Source organism: Acomys minous, assembly GCF_964271855.1.
Source record: "Acomys minous genome assembly, chromosome: 12".
NCBI lineage: Eukaryota > Metazoa > Chordata > Mammalia > Rodentia > Muridae > Acomys > Acomys minous.
Genome location: NC_140493.1, coordinates 6682569 through 6707076, shown reverse-complemented (window position 1 = coordinate 6707076; position 24508 = coordinate 6682569). Strand labels below are relative to the sequence as shown.

General features: G+C 45.0%; 1 protein-coding gene across 4 annotated transcripts in view; it reads right to left on the bottom strand.

Moving 5' to 3' along the window:
* SLC38A1 (solute carrier family 38 member 1) overlaps window positions 1-24508 on the bottom strand; it is a 69380-nt gene that overhangs the window by 23727 nt on the left and 21145 nt on the right. For all 4 annotated transcript variants that reach the window (XM_084747852.1, XM_084747850.1, XM_084747849.1 and 1 more), the window contains 2 exons: window positions 17854-17929; window positions 12758-12873 (listed from right to left, as the gene is read on the bottom strand). In XM_084747852.1, the coding sequence (XP_084603978.1) occupies window positions 12758-12873; window positions 17854-17929 (192 nt within the window). The remainder of the gene's footprint in view (window positions 1-12757; window positions 12874-17853; window positions 17930-24508) is intronic.

Here is a 24508-nt window from a genome sequence, read left to right as displayed (position 1 = left end):
CGAAATCACTGCAATTATGCCTACATTTGGGTCTTCGCTTTACTCCGGGGCCTCTCTCAATCCACCTGAATCCTATCGGCTCTTCTATCTCACAGCCCTTCCCAAGGCCGCCGCTCCAACTTAATCCCCTCCAACCCTTTCATCTGTTCATCTTGTGAGTATGTGGGCTCTCTACACCCCAGTCAACCTCAAGGGCTGTGTGCTGGGACAAACACAAAGACACAGCATCACTTTCTCTAAATGGTGCAAAGTATGATGGGACTTTTAATTCTCTGAGTTGGACAACAAACATTGTTTTTAAATGACCCATTTTGAGATTCATTTTTCCGACGGTCATACCAACTTCTTCACTGTTGGTTTTTGTTTTGTTTTTAGGTGGCGCTAAGCTTACCTGACCCTGTCTTGTCTACTGAAGTGCAAAACTCCACGTGCGTATATACTACATTTGCTCTCTCAAGTCCTGGGAAATCTTTTTGAATTTTCAATCCTCCTTGTTCTGCATTGCTCAGCAGCTTCCTGTTTGCTGGGTGCCTTCCTCCAAGCTACCGGTAGGAACTGCATAGAGTAAGACCAAGCAAAAGCGGCCTCCCAGTAGCCCACTATCCAAGCCCACTATCCTGCTCGTCAGACAGGCCTGTCACCTACAGTCTCGTGCCTCACATCTGCTCAGTAGAAGGCACCCTTTGTTTCCGCTTGCAAGCATGTCCAAGGGCAACAGTCTGCCTGCCCCCCTTCTCTTCTGAGGTCCACTTTGCACCCAGCAGCCAGAATCCTCCTTATCGCTTTATGACTCCAGGTCAGGCAGTTTAATTTACCTATTCCTATCTACCACCAACATACAAATGAGCTAAGAACTAACTAACTCACAATCAGGGTCATGTCTGTGAGTTATGCGAGACTACACCGGTGCCTTGGTAAAATCAAGACACACCCATGTACCTGCGGCAGTCCTGTCTGTGACCAGGTTGTTCACCCTTATCTCAATGGCTGACGTCAGTCTGGTGACTATGGAGCTTCTTCTTGCACCAACTGTATGCAAATGACCAGTTCAATCATTTACTCTGAGAGGCTGCTCGAGCCCTTCAAAAGCACAAAGAGAATCTTCCCACATTAGCCCGTGGGGGATACAGCTGCCCCCCACAATCTCTTGAACCACTGTACTCTAAGTAGTTCAGGAGTCTAGGAGTCAGTAGACGGTATTCTAAGATATGTTTATACTACTTTCTGCTGGAAAATTGTAACTCAAGTCTTAAAGAACTCCTAGACACCTAGTTTCTCGTGTGTGTGTGTGTGTGTGTGTGTGTGTGTGTGTGTGTGTGTGTGTGTATGTTCCTGTTTGTGTAGGTGCACGCGCATGTGAGTCTAGAAGCCAGAGGAAAACCGAGGGTGTCATTCCTCAGAAGCTGTTCACCTTTTTGTTGTTGTTGTTTGTTTTGGGGATAGGGCTCCTCAGTGACATGGAACGTGGCTGGTCTGCAAGCTCCAGGAATCTGCCTGTTTCCACTTCACCAGAGCTGGGATTACAAGCTTGAGCCACCACAACACTTTAAAAAACCAAGTCGTGGGACCTGAACTTGGGTCCCCACGCTTGTGTGGCAAGGGCTTTACCGACTCAGCCAGCTCCCTAGACACCTCTAACACTTCTAAACGATTTGCTGCTGTTACTGCATTTAATCACGTATGTATCTGTATGTAGGTGTGTGCCCAGGAGTACTGATGCCTGCAGAGAGCAGAGGTGTCAGGTTTCCTGGTGCTGGAGTTTCAGGCAGTTGTGACCTGCCTGCTATGGGTGCCTGGGATTTAACCCAAGGTCCTCTGCGAAAAGCAGAAAGGGCTCTTGACCGCTAAGCCATCTCTCCAGCCGCACCCATCTTTAAACAATGTTTATGTCATTGCTTTGATTCTTTCTGACTGGCCTACTATTCTTCAGACTTCTGTAACGTGTAAAGATTGTATAGACGGGAGTTGGCGAGATGGCTCAGGGGGTGCAGTGCTTGTGTGAGGAGTAGGGTTCAGGCTCCAGAACCCGCTAGGTGGGTGTGACAGTCCCCAGTACCTCAGGGCTCCAGGAGATGGGATTTGGAGAGCAACCTGGCTAGCCAGACTAGCTGGGTTGTCGAACCCTGAGTTCAAATCAGAGTCTACACCTCTGTCATCTACATACATGCACATGTGTGTGTGCACCCCTAACACATATACAAACATGAGCACACACATTTGAAAAAGATCATATAGATTACATACTAAATATGACGTCTACAGTTTATGCTAACAAAATGAAAAGGTATTAACAACAGAAGGAACCAGAACATTTAAGCCGATTAAAATACTCGATATTACGATCGTGGTGATGATGTCACCCCTCCAGCCTACGAGGACAACTGGCTTCTCTCCTCTCTTTAAACCTAGGTGTTTATCCTTCTAAATCATGTCCCACTGCCCTCTTTCAGCCTCTGAAGATGTAACTTTTGGTGAAAGAAAAAGTCCTTGTAACAAATGAAACTGTTTAGACTGAGTTTAGATTCCAGTTCTAGAAGTCTGCTGCATGCCTACGGGGCTCCACCCACCTGTCCCCCCTCACTCCATTTCCATGGGAACTGTGCATGCCCGGGGATGTGAAGTGGACCAGGAATGTCCAATAGATATGGCCCCTGACCCCCAGGAATTAGTGTCACCCTAGAAAAGCTATTTAACCTCTGTGAATCTCATTGATTGATATATAAAATAGAGGCCACAAGTAGGATTGTTGGAATTCCATAAAACCAAGTGTAGTTTATGGCCATCTTTGTGTGTGTGTGTGTGTGTGTGTGTGTGTGTGTGTGTGTGTGTGTTTTAATTAGAAGCCAGTTATAGAGACTGAGGAGCTGTCCTGTCAGCCACTGCACCCCAACCCTTGCCATGGATGCTGATCTTTTTTTGGGGGGGGCTATATTAATTACTTTATTTTTTAAAATATTTTTTAATTTTTTACATATACACTTATATTATGGATGCTGATCTTTGATGTCATGTGTCTGACACAGAGCAATGCAAAACTAACTGAACTATGCAAGAGTCGTTTCCCTTTCTATTAAGTCAGTGCTGGGAGATGAAATTTAAGTTAGCTTTCCAAACTCGTATAGCCAGACTATATTGAACCTGCCCCGCCATGACACACAGACCTTGTCTACTGTGAGCCAGAGCGGACAGAAAAGCGTTCTATCCATTGTGAGCTTGAATGATGGGGTGAAGACCAAAGACCACATAGCTGTCTCTTGTAAGCTAAGAAAAATACAGCAGGACAATTGGAGGCCATGGTGCTATGCTCTGGATATGACAAAGCACCACGGGCAGCGAGGTATAAGCGCGGTGAAGTCTTGCAGCTATGCGTGTTTGCGTGGTGCACACAGGCACATAAACACACACACTCCCATCTCCCCCCAGACCAAGAGAATCGAATTCTGGAAGCCCTTTATCAGAGGCATGGCGGATGACCCAAGCTAAGCAAATAAGAGCTCAGCTCTGAAAACAATGCCAGGGACCCATCTCCCACACAGGCCAACTCTCTCTTGTTTACAAAACAGGCCCTCATTGTGAGCATGTCTCTATCTCTGAAAAGCCTCTAAATCCAATGAATTTCAATAGAGTCCAATAGCTCTAGCCCTGTCCTTTCTACATGAATTCCAAACGTTGGCAAGCTTGAATGTGTCACTTCTCCCCTTCAAGTGTCATTATTCCCAAACAAGAACCTCTGATGCCAATGGGGTTTGTTGCCAGCAAAAAGAACATTTTTCTCTGTAGATCATTTCTAAGGAACCATGACTATAACTCAAAGAATTTTTAAAACAAATAGCTGATGGACAAAAAGGAGGATGATTATGACTATCCACAGACCTCCGAGGAGCATCCGGAAGAGCAAGGTCTCCATGTTGAACTTCCTTTTAACCACTCCATTTTTATACTGCGTATTTGTCTTTCCTTAGGAATGGCCAGAGAAGATGACTTAGCGTTAACGAGAAATAAATTGATGTGTAGTACATGAACCACCTTCTGTTTAAAGCAAAATTATCAACTTAGAGGTCGTTATCTCATCACTCCGCCTTTTGGGAATATACAGGAAGTAATAATGGCAGGTCAGGAACAGCTGGATCTTTGGAAGGGCACACTGCCATCTTCAACTCAGTGGAATTGTGGGAAGGTGTGTAGACATTAGAGCATGGTGCAAAAGCACGTGCTTAAGAATACAAATGCCTGGGGATGGAGAGATGGCTCAGATGCTGAGATGGCTCAGCATGGAGACCTGAGCTTCATCACCAGCACCAGCCTGAAACAAAGCCATGTGGGGTGGCTCATATGTAATCCCAGCACAGGCGAGGCAGAGGCAAGCCGATCCCTGATGCTCTCACTCACGCCTCAACCTATTTAGTGAGTTCCTGGACAGCAAGAGATCCTGTCTCAAAACCTGGGTAGAGACACTTAAAGAGTGACACTCAAGGTTGACCTCTGACTTCCAAATAAACACACACACACACACACACACACACACACACACGCGCGCGCGCACGCGCTCCTGCACACACATGTGCACTCACACACACATGAATGTCTTGATAAGAGAATATTTGAGAATAATGTCTTAAAAATGACAGTAAAATACTAATTGAATTCCTATACTGTATGAACAGAGGACTTGGGTAAAGTGTTATTCAATCTGTAATTTAAGTATTCTGGCCAATACACACAGATGTGCACACATCCATCCAACACTCAGTTTGTTTTCTTGCAACGATGTCACATACATATAACGCTACGCATGGGGAAAGTTTTTCCTGTCAGTTCGTGAGTCCGTCTAACCCCTCCCAGCAATAGTCTAATATTCATGGAACTGACACGATGTTTCAGCCAATTTTCTAACTGTAAACTTGGCATAGTGTGACTTTACTATTGCTTGGTTTTTAGTGTAGTGATAAATCGTAGTGAGAATTTTGGTCCCTTTAGAAACACAGAGGTGTTATGTGAATATGTTTTTATTTTAATCCCAGGTATGGGATATGGGGCTGCTTTAGATTGGCCACAGCAGCTGACTGTGATTTGCCTCACACTCTGGAAGGGGTGTGATTTTGCCAGCTGAAGATAGTTTGGTTCTGGAATTCTGGGCACTCTTCAAAGGATAGATAAATGCCAGAGCCTCAAGAGAGGCGGTGGCGGCTGCCCCTCCCCCACACAGTCCCCTCCCCTCCCTTAACCCCACCCCTACCTGCTGCTCCTGCCCCTGTTGCTCTTGCTGCCTTTGCAGATTGCTGTATGCTGGTTGGAGATATCCTGACAATTTAGATCAAACTTGCCCCAAGCAACCTGACACCCTTAATCAGGAAGTAGTTTACAATACTGACACCCCTCCCCCCTTAACTTTCTTTCTCTCTTACCTAGTGTTGGGGGGTTGGAAAGGATAGAGGAGGCGTGGAGAGGCAAGAAAAAGAACCCAATAAATGATTCAAATTCAATTACTTCTTTGAAAGGGTTCTTTAGTAGATCTTGCTTTGGTTTCGTGTTTTGTTTTTGGTTTTTTTGTGACAGAGTTTCTCTGTGTAGCCTTGGCTGTCCCAGACTTACTTTGTAGACCAGGCTGGCCTCGAATTCACATCCATTCGCCTGCCTCAGCCTCCTGAGTGCTGGGATTAAGGGCATGCACCCAGTAGATCTTAAACTGAACGTGAGGGGACACCAGACAAACTCGGTGAAAGCTTCAATGGTGGTTTATAAATGAGAAATGACTCCAAAGTCTTGGGCATATGAATACTCTGTCCTCAGCCAGTGGCACTGTTTGGTGAGGCTTAGTTTGGGACAGCCTTGTCACTGAGGGCAGGCTTTGAGAGGAAAAGCCTCTTCCGCTTCCCTCTTCCCACTTAGTGGTTGTGATAAAGGCTGTGAGCTCTCCTCCACGCCTACCACTTGCTGCCGCACTTCTCCATCGTAACGGACCCCTGTCCCTCAGGAACCCTGAGCCCAAATATCATAGTGGAAGAAAAGTAACACATGCCACCATATGTAGGTTAGAAGGTTTACTGTCCTGCCACGCGCTTTAGGCATGGGGGTTACAACTCGCTGCTATGAGGAATTTAAGCCCCAGATGTGCAACCTGCCCAATCGAACCCTGCACAGCTGGTTCTCTTATTTCAAAGGAGCATGCTCTTAGAGGAGGCCTCAGCAAGGTCATTCAGGGATGCTCAGGACTGATTCCATCATCCTAACGCTAGGAGGTAGTTGGTAATGGATCGACATCCACTGGTAAGACTGTTTCCTCCAATGCATTAATAACACGCCTGGTTCCCATGTCTGACAACAGTGAAGGGCAGTCCCATGTTTTCTATCACACAAGCCCTGGGTGGAGTCCTGGCTCCCTATATTCCAACTCATGGCCATAGACAGTCACTAAGCCCTGGTTAACTTTGTGGCTATAGTTCATGGCGTTAGTTCAATGGGTCTAATACTTACCAGTAGTGCTGGTGTGGGGGAGTAAACGGAATAACGTGGTGTGTATATTTATCAACCGTTACTGGGCAATTAATGATAACAAGTACTTAGTGACTATTAACCTAGTACTCCACACAGTGCTGACTACACAGTGCTTACTCTGCCAGGCACTACTGGCGCTGTCTGCATCTTCCCTCACCCACACAGAGAGAGACACACACACATGCACACACATCACACATCACACACTCACTTCTCGTAGCAGCCCTGGTGTCCCAGGGGCTGGCACCAATTACGACAGCTCCTCCTGCGCATCACTTTGAAGACCATGTTTTTAGACGCCTTATTTTGTTTTGTTTCTACAGTCACTACCCAAGCGAGACAGGAACTTTTCAGAAAACAAAACCCACAAACAGCTGACATTACAATCAAATAACTTTAATCTGAACTATTACTTTTGCAGATTTCAAAAGTAATGTGTGCAAAGGATTGCTTACAAACCCACTGTCTATGATGGACTGGCATCTCAGAAGTTATCACGGTTGTACATTCCTTTTTATGGTTTTCAGTTTAATGGCCAGGCTAGGGAGAAGGCGCAAAAGATGAAAATGCTTGCTGTGCAAAGCTGACTGTCCCTGGAGCCTGAGTAAAAACCCAGATAAAAAGGTGTACATCTGTAATCCCAGCATGCCTACAGTGAGAGACAGGCTTTATCGTTTATGTAGCCCTGGCTGTCCTGGAACTCCCTATGTAGACTAAGCTGATTTCAAACTCAGAGATCTACTTGCTTCTGCCTCTTGAGTGCTGGAATTAAAGGCACATGCCACTGCAATCAGTTCGGTAAATACTTTTTTCATTAATTAATTGATTTAATCACTTTACAGCCTGATTGCAGCCCCCTCCTCTCCTTTTCTCCCAGTCACACACACCCTCACAACCTCCTTCCTCAGTCCCAAATATTTTTTTTAATTTAAAATTATTATAAAATTTAAAGGTGATATTGTTAAAATAAGAAATAGTAAAATGTGCTAAGATGTTATTGAAAAGAATAAAGTTTATTGTTTCACCAGATTCTGTCATTTAACAAATATCTCACTTATCTGGTACTATGAGAGAGTAATACATTCTAAAGATATTCAATTCCTATAAAACGTATGGCTTTGACAAAATATTTAGAAAATGTAAAAAGAAATAAACTACACACCATTCTTCCTTATCAGTACTGATTTGCATTGTAGTTTTGCTTTTGGGTGCAGTTTGTTGAGACAGGGTCTTGCTGTGTAGCTTGGGGCCGGCAACCATTTTGTGACTCTCCTGCCTCGGTGCCTCCGAGTGCTGGGATTACAGGCAAGTGCCACCAATACTGATGCTCAGCTTAACACTGATTTTTGTTCCTATCATGTTCATCGGCTTAGTTTACGCTGGAGGAGGTGCACATCCCACAGTGTGCATGCGGAGGTCAGAGGCTAACTTGCAGGAGTTGGTTCTCTCTTTACACCTTGGGGGTCATGCTGGGGGTGTCAAACTCAGGACGTCAGGCTTGGCAGCAAGTGCTTTTAACATGCTGGGTTGCTTGTCTCCCCTTGATTCTGATTTCTAGCTCCTAGTCTTGCCAAGATGAAGATAAGGGGATGCTTATAAAAAGACCAGAGATGAGGAAAAAATAGCATCATGTCGCTTCTGCAGTTATTTCTTCACCGAATCCCCACTGCTGGGAAAACTGGATTCTATAACGGCTGTAGCCCATTTTGTTTCTTACAGAAAATAAATCCTTAGAAAACAAAAACAAAAACTGTACTTTGAGGTTCCTCACCAGCATACTTCCTGTTTCCTGAATGTAACAGTAAGGACCCAAAATTCAGTAAAATACAACACTTAATGGTGTTCTTAGAAGCCAGCAGATCTCACTGAGTTTCACTGAGCGTAGATGTGGCACATGGTAAAGGCACCCCCTATGCTAGGCCAAAAATTGAACCCAAAACTTATCCAAGAACAAGAAGTCGTACCAAGAAGTTTCCAGAGGACCCAGTGAGGAGGAGTGCCACGCCCAGCCCCAGGGCGACATGGAGGAGCCTTCTCAGCTGGCTCTGAGGAAGCCGCTGGGGCAGCCTTGGAGCCCTTCCTCACTGGCCTGTGAGCCTGGCTCAGAGCCCTGAGGCAGCTGATACCCAAGCCAGCCAACTGCTTGCTGGCTGGGAGCAGCTGCAGGAGCAGCTGGCTGTTAAACAAGTCAACACTTCCTTGTTCTGAAACCACAAAGTTCCACGGTCTGTGAGAGACTTCTGGGTCTTTATACAACTGCCTCCGTGAACCTCCACCTCGGGGGGGTTGATGTGTCACACACGCTCTTCGTATGTATTGAATAAAACGCTTCCTAACAGCTTCACCAGGGAACTCTCTCCCTTCAACACTAAGCAACCTTTACCCAATCCTTACCATCTTCCAGAGATCAAAAAGCAAGAGACTAGATCAATTCCTAAACCAGTATAATTAAAAACCATTGATTTTTTTTTTAAAGGCATGGTAGATTGGATACGAAGATTTACTCCTGCTCCCTCATGAGAAGTCACTGATGGGGTTTTTATTTTACTTAGTATTAAACTGCTAACACCCAAGAAAACAGGACCATTCTGGAGGGAGGGTAGACAGAGCTGGAACCTGAAGTGATAGAAGAGAAAGCCAAGACCAATCTAATTCATTCTGGAATGCTCCAAGGCACTGGCAGTATTCCTAGAAGCCAGAGGCAAAGGCCGGGTGAGCTAAAAATATGCTGAGTATGTTTAATTTCCTTGAGGAAGCTGGTAGGCCCCTCTTCACCCCCCACAATTATATGCCATAAAGATGGCGGGGCTGTTCTTCGTGTTTTGGCAAATGTGTGAAGACATCGGTCAACTAAGCTAAGTGTGGTGGCACATACCTATAACCTGAGCACTTAGGAGGCTGAGGCAGGAGGATGGCATGTAGGCTAGCCTGGGCTATATAGCGAGACCCTTTCCTTAAAGCAGACAAACACAGTCTCAAGCTTGGAAATATTAGGCATGAATTGCGATGAAACTGAACAGGTAGGAAGGTATGCATGCTGGGACATTCTCCCCACGCCCTTCCCCTCACTTGGTCCCATAGAGATGGCAGCCATGCCCTGCAAGTAGGCTAACCTGAACAGTCAAAGCGTCACGGCCTACAGGACCCACACTGGTGGTTCCTGCAGTGAAGGATTTCTGCCAGCACCTCAAGGGGAGCTACTGCCTACAGACCCTACGTACATCTATCTTGTTTTCCCCATCCGAGACCAGAGGCAAAATGGAAGCATGACCACATAGTGAGGAAAATGTGAAATGAAAGGCTGCACCCAAAGCAAACCAAAAAGCCAATAAGGGAGCAACCGGGTGGGGGTCAGGCGTCAAATAGATGGCAGGAAAATCCGTGGACAAATGGCCCACTTTGTCCAACAAATAATTTTGATGAGGAAAAAAAAAGGGACAGGGAGAACCTACATAGATTAAAAGAGACTCAGGATACATCAGCCAATTGCATTCTGTGGACCTGATCTGAGTGACCCAATCGTTTCTGCTTGTTTGTTTGTGGGGGTGCACACCTGTGGGGGTGCACACCTGTAACCCCAGTACTTGAGAGGCAGAGGCAGAAGGACCTCTGTAAGTAGCAAAGGCTACGTAGTAAGGCACCATCTCAAAAGTGTAAAAATACAAACCAGATGCATTTTATATTAGTTGGGTATTTGATATCAAAGAACCATTAGCTGTCGGTTTTAGCTACATTTCAGAGCTATACATAGAAATGTCTGGTGTGAGCATTTGGTTTTTAAGACAATCTGGGAGTAGAGTTGATCAAACAAGTATAGTTATGGAAAGAAAGAGAACATGAACATTTTTCATTCCCTTCAATGTTTGAAATTTTCCATCATTAAGAAAAAACTACTGTTAGACTCCTCAGAGAACACACAGAAACGACGGCATAGAGCCAAGTGATACTGCAAGAGAACAGTTTAGAAAGACAAAGGAAAGACCAAGAGAAGTAAAATAACCAACAAAGAGTTGGGAGAAAATTGACAGACAGAATGTTCAGTGAAATAGTCTTAGAGGTGAACATAAATAAAAAAGTATGAAAGAAAAAAAGGTACAAAACTAGAGAAAGAAAGAAGGAAAGAAAGATCAATATATAATAATGTAAGAAAATGTTCCCAAATGGAAGGCCATGGATTTCAAAATGACCCGGTGTGGTGATTAATGCCTGTAAGACCAGCACTTGGGAGGCAGACATTTAAGACCAGCCTGGTCTCTACAGTGAGTTCCAGGCCAGCCTGGACAGCTACATAGAGAGTCCCTGTTGCCAAAATAAAACCAATAAAACAAAAACGACATGAAAAAGATGCCCCAAGGTCCTGACATGACTAAAGAAACGTTCACTTCAAGGCACCATCGGGGACCTGCAGAACAGTGGGGACAAAGACGTGCAGTTCAGTCCCAGTAAAAAATAAAACCCAAACCAGACCATGCGGGGAAGACCTGGGGTGAGAAACACACGGGCGTCTTGCCACTGGAAGGCGGGACAGCAACTCCTTCAAAACCCTGAAGGCAAACTGTTGCTAATACAGGGAGACTGCAGCGGCTGTACAAGCTGCTAATCAAAGACACAGGGACAGTAGAAGCATCGTTATTGGGGGGGGGTGCTCAATAACAGCAAGAAAGGAAATCCAGAAAGAGCAGGAGACAGAATGCAGAACACCAGAGACTTAGCAGGGGAGAGAATTCCCAGAAATAACAGAGACCTTCCCAAGCCGGGAGCCTCTCCAAGCACTGGTTCCATTATCTGTCTAGGAGAGAGAGAGAGAGAGAGAGAGAGAGAGAGAGAGAGAGAGAGAGAGAGAGAGAGAGAGAAATGTGTGTGTGTGTGTGTGTGTGTGTGTGTGTGTGTTTGTGCATGCGCGCAAGCGCTCTAACTGACCAGTTTGGACACTACTTCCAATAAAACAAAGCTCCCACTGAAGGGACCAGAGGCAAGAGGAGGGTGTGACACTCCCCCCACCCCTCCAGCTGAGTGTGAGTGTGAAGAGTCAGGACACGTGAAGATTTTCCATAAGGTCCATTTTAACCGAGTTCCAACTGAAAGTATTTGCCAAGCCCCACCTAACCGTTTGCGATGAACTTACACAAACATGAAGACTGCCCTTTTCACTGACTGAGAAAAGGTGCTCGGGAACTGCTGGTCTCCAAAACAAACAACTCCTTGGTACGTCTTGGATAGTTACTACAACACATTTGCACACAGTACAGGCTCCAAAGCAGCTCAAAATACCAGAGTGATGAAAAGCTGGGTTAAATGCGCTTCAGTATTTTGACCCTGCGGCTGAGATTTACAATGACAAATGGAATCCAAAAATAACAAGTACAAAAAAGTTAAAGCTGATTTTGAATGTTTCAGGCCTTATGAACGCATTTTGATTAATAAGAAAGAATTTCTCTTCTATAGGCACTAAACTCAAACAAATCTGAAAGTATGTATGGTTAAGTAACCAAATTAATAAATAAGCAAATACATAAAAACCATTTACAAACACCCCCTCTTTTTTCTGTGTGATAAAGGAAGCAAATGAAAATGAAGACATGGCCGTGCCTAGGTATGGTTGAGAGAAAGTTTATTGTATATGTGACGGAGAGCGCAGCCAGAGGCATTGGGAAAGGTCCAGACTGAACTGGGCTGTGAGACCAAGATGAAAGAGAGAGAGATCCAGGAGTGGAGCTGAGAGAGAGAAAACCAAGAGGAACCAAGGGAGCACATGGCCAAAATGTCAAGTTTATATAGCAGTGAGGAGCTGGGAAAGGGAAGGGAAGGGAAGCCCTGGGATGGAAAGATTTAGTGTAGGGGGTGGGGTGAGAGTGTAGAGGGCGGGGTGAGAGTGTAGGGGGCGGGGTGAGAGTGTAGAGGGCGGGGTGAGAGTGTAGGGGGCGGGGTGAGAGTGTAGAGGGCGGGGTGAGAGTGTAGGGGGCGGGGTGAGAGTGTAGGGGGCGGGGTGAGAGTGTAGGGGGCGGGGTGAGAGTGTAGGGGGTGGGGTGAGAGTGTAGAGGGCGGGGTGAGAGTGTAGGGGGCGGGGTGAGAGTGTAGGGGGCGGAGTGAGGAACGCTGGGAGGAGTCACTGGTACCTAGTAAGCCTAGACTCCAAGAAAGCGCTTTGAGAAGCTAATACACGCCCCAGTTAGCCACCTGTTCCTGCGTTCCTCTGGGACCTGATAGGAATCAGACAAAAAGCAGATGTAAAATAGAAATGCACAGTCATGTCCATACTCACAGAAAAAGGAGGATTCCAGTGTTGGCCAGGGCAAAGGCGAGTCCCAAAATCCCACTGCCCATAATGGCGTTGCTCAGGTTAAAAACAGACATGCCCAGAGAGGTTGTTCCTGGAATCTGAACGGTAGAAACAAATAAGTTCACTAAGCACACAGTCAGAAAGCAGTGTGCTTCAAGTCAAAGCCTTCTGAATGCTACCAAGAACCCACAGAAAACTGAAACTGGGGACTCTTTTTTTCTTTTGCAGTCTAATTTTTTTTTTTAAATGGCTGGCAAGAGAAAATGTAGCCCATGACACAGTAACATTTTCAGGGCTGTGCTGTGTGAATTAAAGTGATGTCCTCATGTATCTGAGGTATACACTAATGAATACATATGCTTTTTTTCTTCTTCATATATATTATTTTTTTATATTTTAATTTATTCATAAATATAATTTTATTTTATGTTCCAACCAGTTCCCTCTCCCTCCTTTCCTCCCAATTCCTCCCTCTCACCTCCCCTCACCCCCATCCACTCCTCCTTGATTTCTCTTCAGAAAAAGGTTGGCCTTGATGGACTTCAACCAGCCATGACAAATGAAGCTGCAATAAGACTAGGCACCTCAGCATGGATGCAGGAGGGAAAGATGCTCTCCTCTTCCTCATTCCCCGACACCTATGGCAGTCGGGCGAGATGGCCCTGGGGTCATGAGAGTGGAAGAACTGGCTCTGTCTCTCACCTGCTGCAGCAAAAGATCAGTTCCTACACCCCATCTGGGCAGCAGGGTAGAGCTGGCCCAGGCTGTGGGGGTTTCTGGGGAGCATGCCAGAGGGTGTGAGAGTGGAGGGGCTGGCACTGCCCCTTGGTGGCTGAGGTACTGGATGGGCCAGCCAAGGCAAGGCAGGAGAGCTCACCCCGGTGGTGTGGGTTCAGGAGAACTGGCCGGCTGACCAGCTCAGCTACCTCTCAGGCTCAGATCCAAGGCTTTGCATTGGTCTATCCCAACATCTCCTCCATTGATGAGCTGCTGGAGTGTATAAAGGAGCCGGTCCTATAGACCCAAGACTACAGGATCTCCATGACACAGGCCAACAACAGAATATCTGAGAGGAGTCCCAGTGAGGTTCCCGTATGGAGAGCATGTAAAAAGCCAGAGGCCTCAAACCAGACCAATGGCTCGTTGCAACGAACATTTTCAAGCAAAGAAATGTGGACAAAAGGGTATATATTATGGGATACACTGTGACACACTACAGCTTCCACAGTGAGATATTTTCCCCCCTCTTCTGCAAGGGAGGTTGAAAGGGTGGAGGGTGGGTATGAGGGGACAGGGACATGACTGAGACTGGGTTGTACAATATGAACTTTGTCAATTAAAAAGCTAAGAAAAAAAGACGAGGCACTTCCTCTTCTATTAAGGCAATCCAGTAGAGGGAAGGGTCCCAAAGGCAGGCAACAGAGTCAGAGACATCTCATGCTTCCGTTAGGAGTCCCACATGAAGACCAAGCTACACAACTGGATCTTATGTGCAGAGGGCCTGGGTCAGCCCCTCTTCCTTGGGGTTCCCCAAGCAAGCTCTCCTTAACGTTTGGCTGTGGGTCTCGGAATCTACTTTCATTAGCTTCTCGGTAGGAGCTTCTCTGATGACAACTGGGCTAGACACCAATCCATGAGTATAGCAGAATGTCTCTAGGAATCATTTCATTGACTACTTTTTTTTTTTTTTTTTGGTCATTTGTGTTTGGTTCTATCATGGGTCCCTGGGCTGTCCAGTGTTTGATTCCTGTCCCTCTGGGTTCCCTCTCATGGCATGGGTCTCAAGCTGGACCGGTCATTGGCTGGTCACTCCCACAACTTCTGTGCCACCTTTACCCCTGCACATCTTGTAGGCAGGACAAATTGTAGGTTGAAGGTTTGGCGGCTGGGTTGGTGTCTCAATTCCTACTCTGGAAGTCTTGCCTGGTTACAGGAGATGGCCGGTTCAGGCCCCATATCCCCCATTGCTGGGAACCTTAGCTAGGGTCACCCTCATCGACTCCTGAGGTTCCCATTGCACTAGGTTACTAGGTTTCTAGCTCATCCTAGAGATGCTCCCTACCAATTCCAGTTGTTTCTCCCAGTGTTCTCTCCCTCCATCCTCCTCCAACCACTGTCCATTCTGTTTCCCCTTCACAGTGAGAATCGTGTGTGTGTGTGTGTGTGTGTGTGTGTGTGTGTGTGTGTGTGTGTGTGTGAAAATGCTGTGCCCTCCTTTTACTGAGCTTCTTTGGGTCTGAGGATTATGGCACAGTTATCTTATACTTTACAGCTAATATCCACTTGCGAGTACGTACCATGCATCTCTTTCTGGGTCTGGTTTACCTCACTCAGGGTGATCTTTTCTAGTTCCATCCATTTGCTCAAAAATTTCATGATGTCATTGTTTTTAATAGCTGAGTAGTATTCCATTGTGTAAATGTACCACATTTTCTTTATCCATTCTTCGGTTGGGCTTGCTTTTAAGTTTCTCTCCATTTAATTTGATGCTGGCTACTGGCTCGCTGTATATTGTCTTTATGCCTTGTATCCCGGATCTCTCCAAGATTTTTATCGTGAAGTTGTGGATTTTGTCGAAGACTTTCTCAGCATCTAATGAGATGATCATGTGGGTTTTTTTTCTCCTTTCAGTTTGTTTATATGTGGATTACACTGACAAGATTTTCTTATGCTGAACCATACCTGTGTCTCTGGCATGAATCCTACTTTGTCATGGTGGATGATCTTTTTGATGTGTTCTTGGATTCAGTTCTTGTTGTTGTTGAAGTCCAACTTTATTCCATGGTGATCTGATAAAACACAAGGGGTTATTTCAATTTTCTCGTCATCAGTTGAGACTTGCTTTGTGACCAACTACGTGGTCAATTTTGGAGAAGGTTGTGAGGTTCTGAGAAGAAGGTACATTCTTTTGTGTTTGGGTGGGAAGTTCTGAAGATAACTGCTAGGTCCATTTGAATCACCACATCTGTTAGTTTCGTTATTTCTCTGTTTAGCTTCTGTCTTGATGGCCTCTCCATTGGTGTGAGTGGTGTCGATGTCTCTTGCTATTAATGCATGGAGTTTAGTGTATGATTTAAGCTTTAGTAATGTTTCTTTAATAAATGTGGGTACCCTTGCACCTTGAGGCATAGATATTCAGAACTGAGACGACAGCTTGGTGGATTTTTCCTTTGATGAGAATGAAGTGTTCTTTCCCATCTCTTTTGAGTAGTTTTGGTTAAAAGTCTATTTTGTTAGATATTAGAATGGCACACCAGCTTGCATTTGGGTCCATTAGAAAAACTTTTTCCAGTCCTTTACTCTGAGGTAATGTCTATCTTTGATGTTGGGGTGTGTTTCTTGTAAGCTTCAGAATGATGGATCTTTTTTGTTAGTCTGTGTCTTTTTCTTGGGGAATTGAGTCCATTGATGTTGAGAGATATTAATCATCAGTGACTGTTAATTTCTGTTATTTTGATATAGGTGGTAGTGTATGTGTGTGTGTTTGCTTCCCTTGGTTTTATTGGTATAGAATTATTTATTTCCTGTGTTTTCTTGGGTGTAGTTAACCTCTGTGGGTTGGAGTTTTCCTGCTAGAATTTTCTGTAGTCTTTTAAAGTCCAGGACCTTTTGGCGTTTAGAGTCTCTGTTGAGAAGTCAGGTATAATTCTAATAGGTCCGCCTCTTACATGTTACTTAGCCTTTTCCCCTTGCAGCTTTTAATATTCTTTCATCCTTCTATACAGTTAGTGTTTTGATTATCCTGTGGTGGGTGAGGGGGCATCTTTCTTTTCTGGTCCAGTCTACTTAGTGTTCTATAAGCTTCTTGCATACTTACAGACGTCTTTCTTTAGGATAAGGACATTTTCTATGATTTTGCTGAAAATATTTTCTAGACCTTTGAGCTGGAACTCTTCTTCTTCTCCTATTCCTATTAATCTTAGGTCTTTTCATGGTGTCCCAGATTTTCTGGATGTTTTGTGTCAGAAACTTTTTTAGATTTTCTTTGACTGATGACTGTTTCTACCATCATGCCTTCTATGGCTGAGATCCTGTCTTCTTTCTCTTGTGTTCTGCTGGTGATGCTTGCATCTGGAGTTCCTGTTTGCTTACCTTGGTTTCTCATTCCCAGAATTCCCTCAGTTTGTATTTTCCTTATTGCTTCTATTTCAATTTTCCGGTCTTGAACAGTCTCTTTCGCCTGTTTGTTTGGCTTGGCTTTCTGTAAGGTATCTATTAATTTCCTCCAATTTTTGTTTGTCTTTTCCTTGGTCTCTTTAAAGGTTTCTTTTTTTCATTTCTTCTTTAAGGGCCTCTATCATCTTCATAAAGTTTTAAGATTGTTTTCTTGTGCTTTAGCTGCACTGAAATACTCAGGTCTTGCTGTCCCAGGGGAGCTGGGCTCTGATGGTGCTACAGCAGAGCCTAGGCAACTGATTTTGGGATGATTATAGGTCTAAGTGCCAATTTCTGGGTTTGTTTTTGTTGGATGAGTGCTTTGTTCCTGATTTGTTTCCTTTTTGGTCTTTTGAGCTGTGTGGTCTGGATTTCTGGAGGCCTACACGACCTCTGATCCACTAAGGAGTCTCTGACCTGGTTGGGGCTGGACTTCTGGCAACTTGCTTGGCCTTTGGTGTGGGGGTGGGGGGTAGGGGGGTGGGAGGGGTGGGATGGGGGTTGGGAGGGTGGGGAATCTCTGTTCTGACTGGTGTGGCCTGCACTCTAGCAGCTGTGAGGTGGAGATGAGGAAGGCTGCCAGAACGGGTCTTGGTGAACTGAGTCCAGGGAGTGGGACAGTTCAGCTAGCAGGGGGTCACTCACCTGTCTCTCTGTCTCTACATATGCTTTTATACTGCACTACATACACAGTGACACTGTCCCTAGTCCCGTGGGTATTAGAGTCTGTGCTCTGCATTACACACAGAGAGACCCTGTCCCTAGCCTCGCCGTTATCAGAGTCCGTGCTCTGCACAACACACAGAGAGACCCTGCCCCTAGCCCCATGTAGAGTCCATGCTCTGCACTACACATATAGTGACCCTGTCCCTAGGCCCGTGGTTGTTAGAGCCCATGCGCATGCGCACACTGACATCACTTACATACTCATCGCATTTCCTTTTCTCCAAATGGCTGTTTGTGAGACTCCTTCTACTTTCCCGGTCAGAGATGAATTTGCTGAAAAGACACACAGAACACATTTAAATGGATGTTAATGTCTGTGAGCTCAGCAGCAGCAACACACTGCATACAGCAAACTGTGGCAAGTTGTCAGTTGGTTGCACAAACCGTCTCATTTGACCTCTCCCTACCATGTGTGACACACACAACACGCATCATCTACATCTTTGTTTTATCAAATGAACTCTAAGCATTCCCAGGGCAGGTCCTTCGCCTCGTTCACTTTTAGACCCTTCACTCCGCTATCCACAAAGAGAACGCTTGCTTATCTCGAAGGAGATGAAAGGCTGCTGTAAGTTATAAAAGAGCTACGCATTTTGAATCGTTTTCAAAGTAAACTAAAACACCACACACAGTGTGAGTTAGCTTTTATGCAGATTTATTTATTTATTTACTGCTAAGTAGAAAACTAGATAAAATCAAAACTACTATATGTCTGGTGCTTTCAGCAAAGTGCCTACAGTATGGAGGGCCACTAAACACCCCACCCCCCTCCCACCTCACCCCCCACCCCCATCGCACCTCACCCCCACTCCTCTGCAAAAAAAGACAGCAACTGTTTCACCATCAAACATCCAGTAAGCACCAGCTCTGTGAAAGACACAGGAACAGGCCCCAGGGGACTATGGACGGTCTCTCTAAGCCATCAGGGCCCCGTCTGGGAAGCCACAGTACAGCAGGTGGTCCACAGGTTGAGAATCAAAGCCAGGGATTTAAAAAAGTGTGGGGATCTCAGAAGCTGAATTTAGACTGAGTAGGTCCAAGGGCCTGGGGATGTCACCTTAGGGTTCACATCTGTAAAATGAAGTAATACTATCTTGCTGCCTCACAGCAGTTGTGGAGGACAGAATATAAATAAGTTGAAAACCCAACACCTGAGCGATAGGGGTAAATTCTTTCCAGGGGGAGGGGCGCAAATTGGGATGGGGTAAGATCCAGACAGTGGAAGAAACTCCCAGCATGCAACACAATGACAGCTACACAGAACACAAAGTGTCCTCAAAACTAACATGGTGCATTCAGGGTTAATTTCAGAACTGTACAATATAAACTTGCAATTGGTTAAAAAAAAACTGCATTAAAAGAAAGTTTCTGGGCCAGGTGGTGGTAGCACACACCTTTAATCCCAGCAGTCAGGGAGGTAGAGGTAGGTTGAACTCTGTGAATTCGAAGCCAGCCCGGTCTACAGAGCTAGTTGCAGGAGAGCCAAGGCTACACAAAGAAACCCCATCTCAAAACCAAACCAAACCAAACCCAAAACCATAACAAAATGGTTTCTGTTAAGGAAAAGGCTAGCCACAAACTGGGTTGTATGTGTGTACAGGCATGCACACGTGTGCCTTGGTACATGTGTCACAGTGTATATGTGGACATCAGAGGACAGTGCTTGGAGTCAGTTTTCTCATCTTTACATGCATTCCAGGGACTGGACTCAGGCAATGCCTTTCCCCATGGAGCCATCTCACCAGTCCCCTTGTGTATATTCTTAAAGCATTTCAAGAACGAATTTTGGCCCTTGCGCTAGCTAGGTTTATATCAACTTGACACAAGCTAAAGTCATCTGAGAGGAAACCTCAATTAAGAAAACAACCTTATTAGATCTGGGCTGTAGGCCGGCCTGTAGGACATCTTCTTAGTTAGTGATTTATGTGGGAGGTTCTAGCCCACTGTGGGTGGAGCCATCCTTGGGCTGTGGTCCTGAGTTCTGTAAGAAAGCAGGCTAAGCAAGCCATGAGGAGCAAGGCAGTAAGCAGCACCCTCCATGGCCTCTGCATCACCTCTGGCCTCCAGGCTCATGTCCTGACTTCCTTCAGTGATGGACTGTGATCTGAAAATCTAAGCCAAAGAAACTCTTTCCTCCCCAACTTGCTTTTTGGTCATGGTGTTTCATTGCAGCAATAGAAACCATGTCTACCACAGCCCTTCTGGAGAATCCTAATGACCTGGTCATTGTCAGAATGAATCACAGTAAGTTTCTCATTAGTAAATTTAAAGCCACCTAGATCTAATTTAAAGAAACATCTTTAAACTGTGCTTTGTAGTTAACATACTAGATCTAATTTAAAGAAACATCTGTAAACTGTGCTTAGTAGTTAACACACTATATCTAATTTAAAGAAACATCTTTAAGCTGTGCTTAGTAATTAAGACACTTTTTTTAAATGATGCTACATTTCACAATAAAGTTTCTTTTAAAGGAATTGTAGATATCAGTAGTGTCTTCCCCTTTCACCAATAGTTCAAGGAATCTGGTTCTCTCTGCTATTACCTGTTTAAGCTTGTATCATCTCATTAGAATAAGGCAGAGGCTGCTAGGCACGCAGACCCTTGCTTGCTAGAAGATGCAGTCTACAGAGCCTGCTCTGCCTGGGGAGGAAAACACCGGTCTCCTGACACTCAAATGATCATGCTCCAATGGAGAGAAAAGACCACACCAGCTAACGCTGGTGTAGGAATGTTAGAAATGTCCAAATTGAAGATGAGATTAGAATCCAGAGAAGCCAAAAGCAGTAATTGGGGAGAGTGAGGGGAAAAACAAAACAAAACAAAACAAAACAAAACAACAACAACAAAAAATCCAGAGGCAGAAGCCAGAGAATTGAAACTGCTTGCTCTCAGCAGGACAACTGGACTTTTGAGATAGCTGGATAGCACTGCCCCTGACGCGTGATGTGGCTCTGATTTTGTCCCCAGTGTTTTAAATCTTTCCACAGCATGAAGGCTTATAGACCTGGCTGTGGTGAGGCAGGAAAAGGCAGCCCAAGGGCACGTGGGTGCTGGGCTTGTCTAGCTTCTGTGTAAGTGTTGCTACGTGTTAGACCCAACCAGGCTAATTTTAATAACAAGCTTGTCTCTGTGGTATGCTGGTGCCACAAGATTCCTGTGTGCCTCTCTTACAGAGAATGCTTGTTTTCCAAAAAGAATTCCCATTTTTTTTTAAGCAAAGGAAAAGCCCACACATTTCCACCCCAAGTAAATCATAGCACTAATAAATCTGCCTGCTAGGGAACACCTCAGTTGCAGGTCTGACAGAACTCCCAGAGCTGGTGACAGAGGACAGCTGGGCAGAGAAGGGGTGTGAGAGTGGCCTGACAGGATAATATTTACAACCTTTGGGTTGAGTCCCCTTTGGAGGGAGGGGAGGCAAATGACCCTTTCCCAGGGGTCACATACCAGATATCCTGCATATCAGTTATTTACCTTATAATAAATAAATAACATTGTAAATAAACTCCTAAACAGGGGTGGACTGACAGGAGGCACTGTTGCAGGAAGGGCATTCATCAGACTCTAATAAAAACTGGGTTTGTGCCTCAGTTTCTCTCTTAACCCGGCTATCAACCAAATAACTGAGACTCTTGTATATCTGTTTAGCAATAAGCTTCACAACACAATAACAAGCAGTTATTACTTTATTCTTAACCCTCTAAGCTAATCTGATTTCCACCCAGCCTACATCCCAGAGATGCTTGCACTTGGCCGTTTTCCCTGCTCCAGCTCCTCTCCTCATACCTGGTCCCCTCCCATGGCTGAACACCCTCTTCCTCCTCTAACTCCTCCTCCCCTGGATGGCAGGAAGTCCAGCTCTATTCCGTCCCCTGCTCAGCGATTGGCTATAAACTGCTATATTGGCATATCTGGAGACAATTGGGGAGCAGTGTTCCCATAACATTGAGACAGGAGACTCTCAGAACAAGGATTGCAACCAGATACGGGGAGGTACAGAAATCAGCATTTGAATTACACAGTAACCTTATGCCTATAAGGCTCAAACATGAAAAAGGAGGGGATGAATAGTGAGGCCTCTGCAGAACAGGACAAATGATACAAACTTACAAGTCACGGCCATTAATGTACACTAAAAGCTGATTCTGTCTCTCCTGCCTCACGCCCTGCTGCATGGCAGTAGGTTGCTCAAAAAATCTCTACTGGTGTTATGGTGATTTTCTAATGCTGTGATAAGTTGAAGGCAACTTACAAAGAAAGTGTCTAACTGGGAGGCTCAAGGTTCCAAAGGGATAGAGTCCCTGACCACCGTAGTAGGTATCATGGCAACCAGCAGGCAGGCATGGTGGTAGAGCGATAGCTGAGAGCTTACATCCTGAGGCAGAGAGAGAACTGACTGAGAATGGTGTGGGCTTTTAAAGCCTCAAAGCCCACCCTCAGTGACACACCTCCTCCTCCAAGGCCACACCTCCTCTAAGGCCACACCTCCTCCAAGGCCACACCTCCTCCAAGGCCACACCTCCTCCAAGGCCACACCTCCTAATCCTTTCCCAAACAGTTCCACCAATGGAGACCAAGCATTCAAACATATGAGTCCCTGGGCACCATTCTCATTCCAACCACCACAGTTGGCTTCCCCACTGGGTATTTCAAATACTGAATCTGGTTTTTGCCTCAGTGTTCAATCACAGCTTCCCCTATACGGCTCAAGAGGATCCTCCCCAGTGTGGCTGTGGTTGTAATCAAGACCAGTAAAAGCCAGAAAAAAGGCAACAGCCAGAATCTGCTCTCCCAAGTGTCCCCTCCCTGAAGTCCCCACTGGCCAATTTGGACCCCTCAAACTATCACCAAGGCTCCTGACCTTCCAGTGTGAACTGAGTTTTCTGACCTATTTACTACACTGCCTGTAGTGCTGCTCAGTGTCACCTGGCTACCAAAGTGTGCACCTTCACACACAGCAACTCAGAGGAGCCTGCCTGTAACTAAACAAGCATCTTCTATTAGTAATCAGGCATTAGGAACTAACTTAGGCTACAGGGAAATTTAGCTATGTAAGACAGAAGTATTTCATTTCATTTATTGATTTGCTATGTAAGATTGAAGTACTTAATTTTGTGTGTGTGTGTGTGTGTGTGTGTGTGTGTGTGTGTGTGTGTGTGTGTGTGTCTCCCATGTGGGTCCCAGGAATCAAGCTCAGGCTAGCAGGGTTAGCACTGCAGACTCTAGAGCAGTGGTTCTCAACCTCTGAGTCTTTCACAAGGGTCCCGTATCAGATATCCTGCATGTCAATTATTTGCAAAGCAATTTATAACACTAGCAAAATTACAGCTATAAAGTAACAACAAAAACAATTTTATGCTTGGGCAGTTCATCATATCATGAAGAACTGTAGTAAAGGGCTGCAGTGTCAGGAAGGCTGAGAACCACCTCTCTAGAATGAAATAAACGTCCCTTTACTCTCTTTATTGCTTTTTCTTCTCTCTGGTTTTTAAATCTTAACTTTGTATTCCTGTAAACTTAAAAAAGAGAGAGAAAACCAACCTCTCTTATTTGTAATGGAAAATTCCACTCAAACAACTAGGTCAGGCAGCTTCCACCGCAAGTTTTATCTCAACAATTTTTTTTAAGGCAACTGGCTGTTTAAAATCACTGACTTCTGGCACTGAAATTGACATAAAACTTATTTTTATTGACTTAAAAAGTACTGTTGGAGAAGGTATCCATGACAAGTGATCTTAAGATGACAAACTTATTATTAAAAAGGACTTTACAGTGGGTCAGTCTGTACCCATAAAGTGGAATTTGATAGACCATCAAGTAGTCAACTGCTCTGTGAATAAAACAGTGAAACGGGAGCCTCCAACAGATGATTTAGTGACAAGGCTTTTAAAAAAGGGACTTAGGCGTCACATTCAGATACAATGTGAGAAGAAGCAAGCAATATAAAGCTTTTATTTGAAATTAAAAGTAAATGGGCAGACCAGTCAAGGATGTTTTGTTGCAACACATAGTCTGGGCTGGGCTCTCTGTGAGCCGGGTTCTTACTAGATTAGGCACTTGGTCTCAGGAATCACAACACAAGAGATGAGGAAGCGTGAACCTGCTGAACTTAAATGCTGGTTCCTAGGCCTCCCCCATCCCCGCCATTGTGCAGATATTCTGCACAGAAAAGGAAGGGAAGGGAAAAAAAAAGAACAGATAAAAAGGGATCAGGCCCAGTGTGGTGGCATGTGCCCTGTAACAGGAGCACTAGGGTGGGAGGACTGAATTCCTGGCCAACCTGGGATACTCAGTGAGTTCCAGCTAGCCTGGGCTACAGAGCAAGTCACTGTCTCAAAGAATACATACATATACATATACACACACATATATATACATACATAAATACATATATACACATCATGCACACACATACACACACATGTGCACACACATACACACACATGTACACACACATATACATACGTGCACACACATGTACACACACATATATACATATGCGCACACACAAGATCAAGAACTATGGATGGGACATCAGCAGGCACATAAACAGAAGCAAGCAAGAAGCCTGAAAAGGAAGCCTGAGGGTGGACAAACCCTTATTTGGCCCCAAACCCCACTGACCACAGGGGAAAGGAACAGAAGCAAAAGAAGAATTTGCTGACATGTTTCTCCTTGCCCCCCCCCAAAATATAGAAAAATTAGGGAAAAAAATTAAAACAAAGATAATTTTTCAAAGGTTCTCTCAAGTTGATTCTGGGTATAATAATAATAATGACATGAAGTTCTTTTTCAAAATCAAACTGAATCAAACCGTGTTCCTGGCTCATAATAAATAATTACGCACAG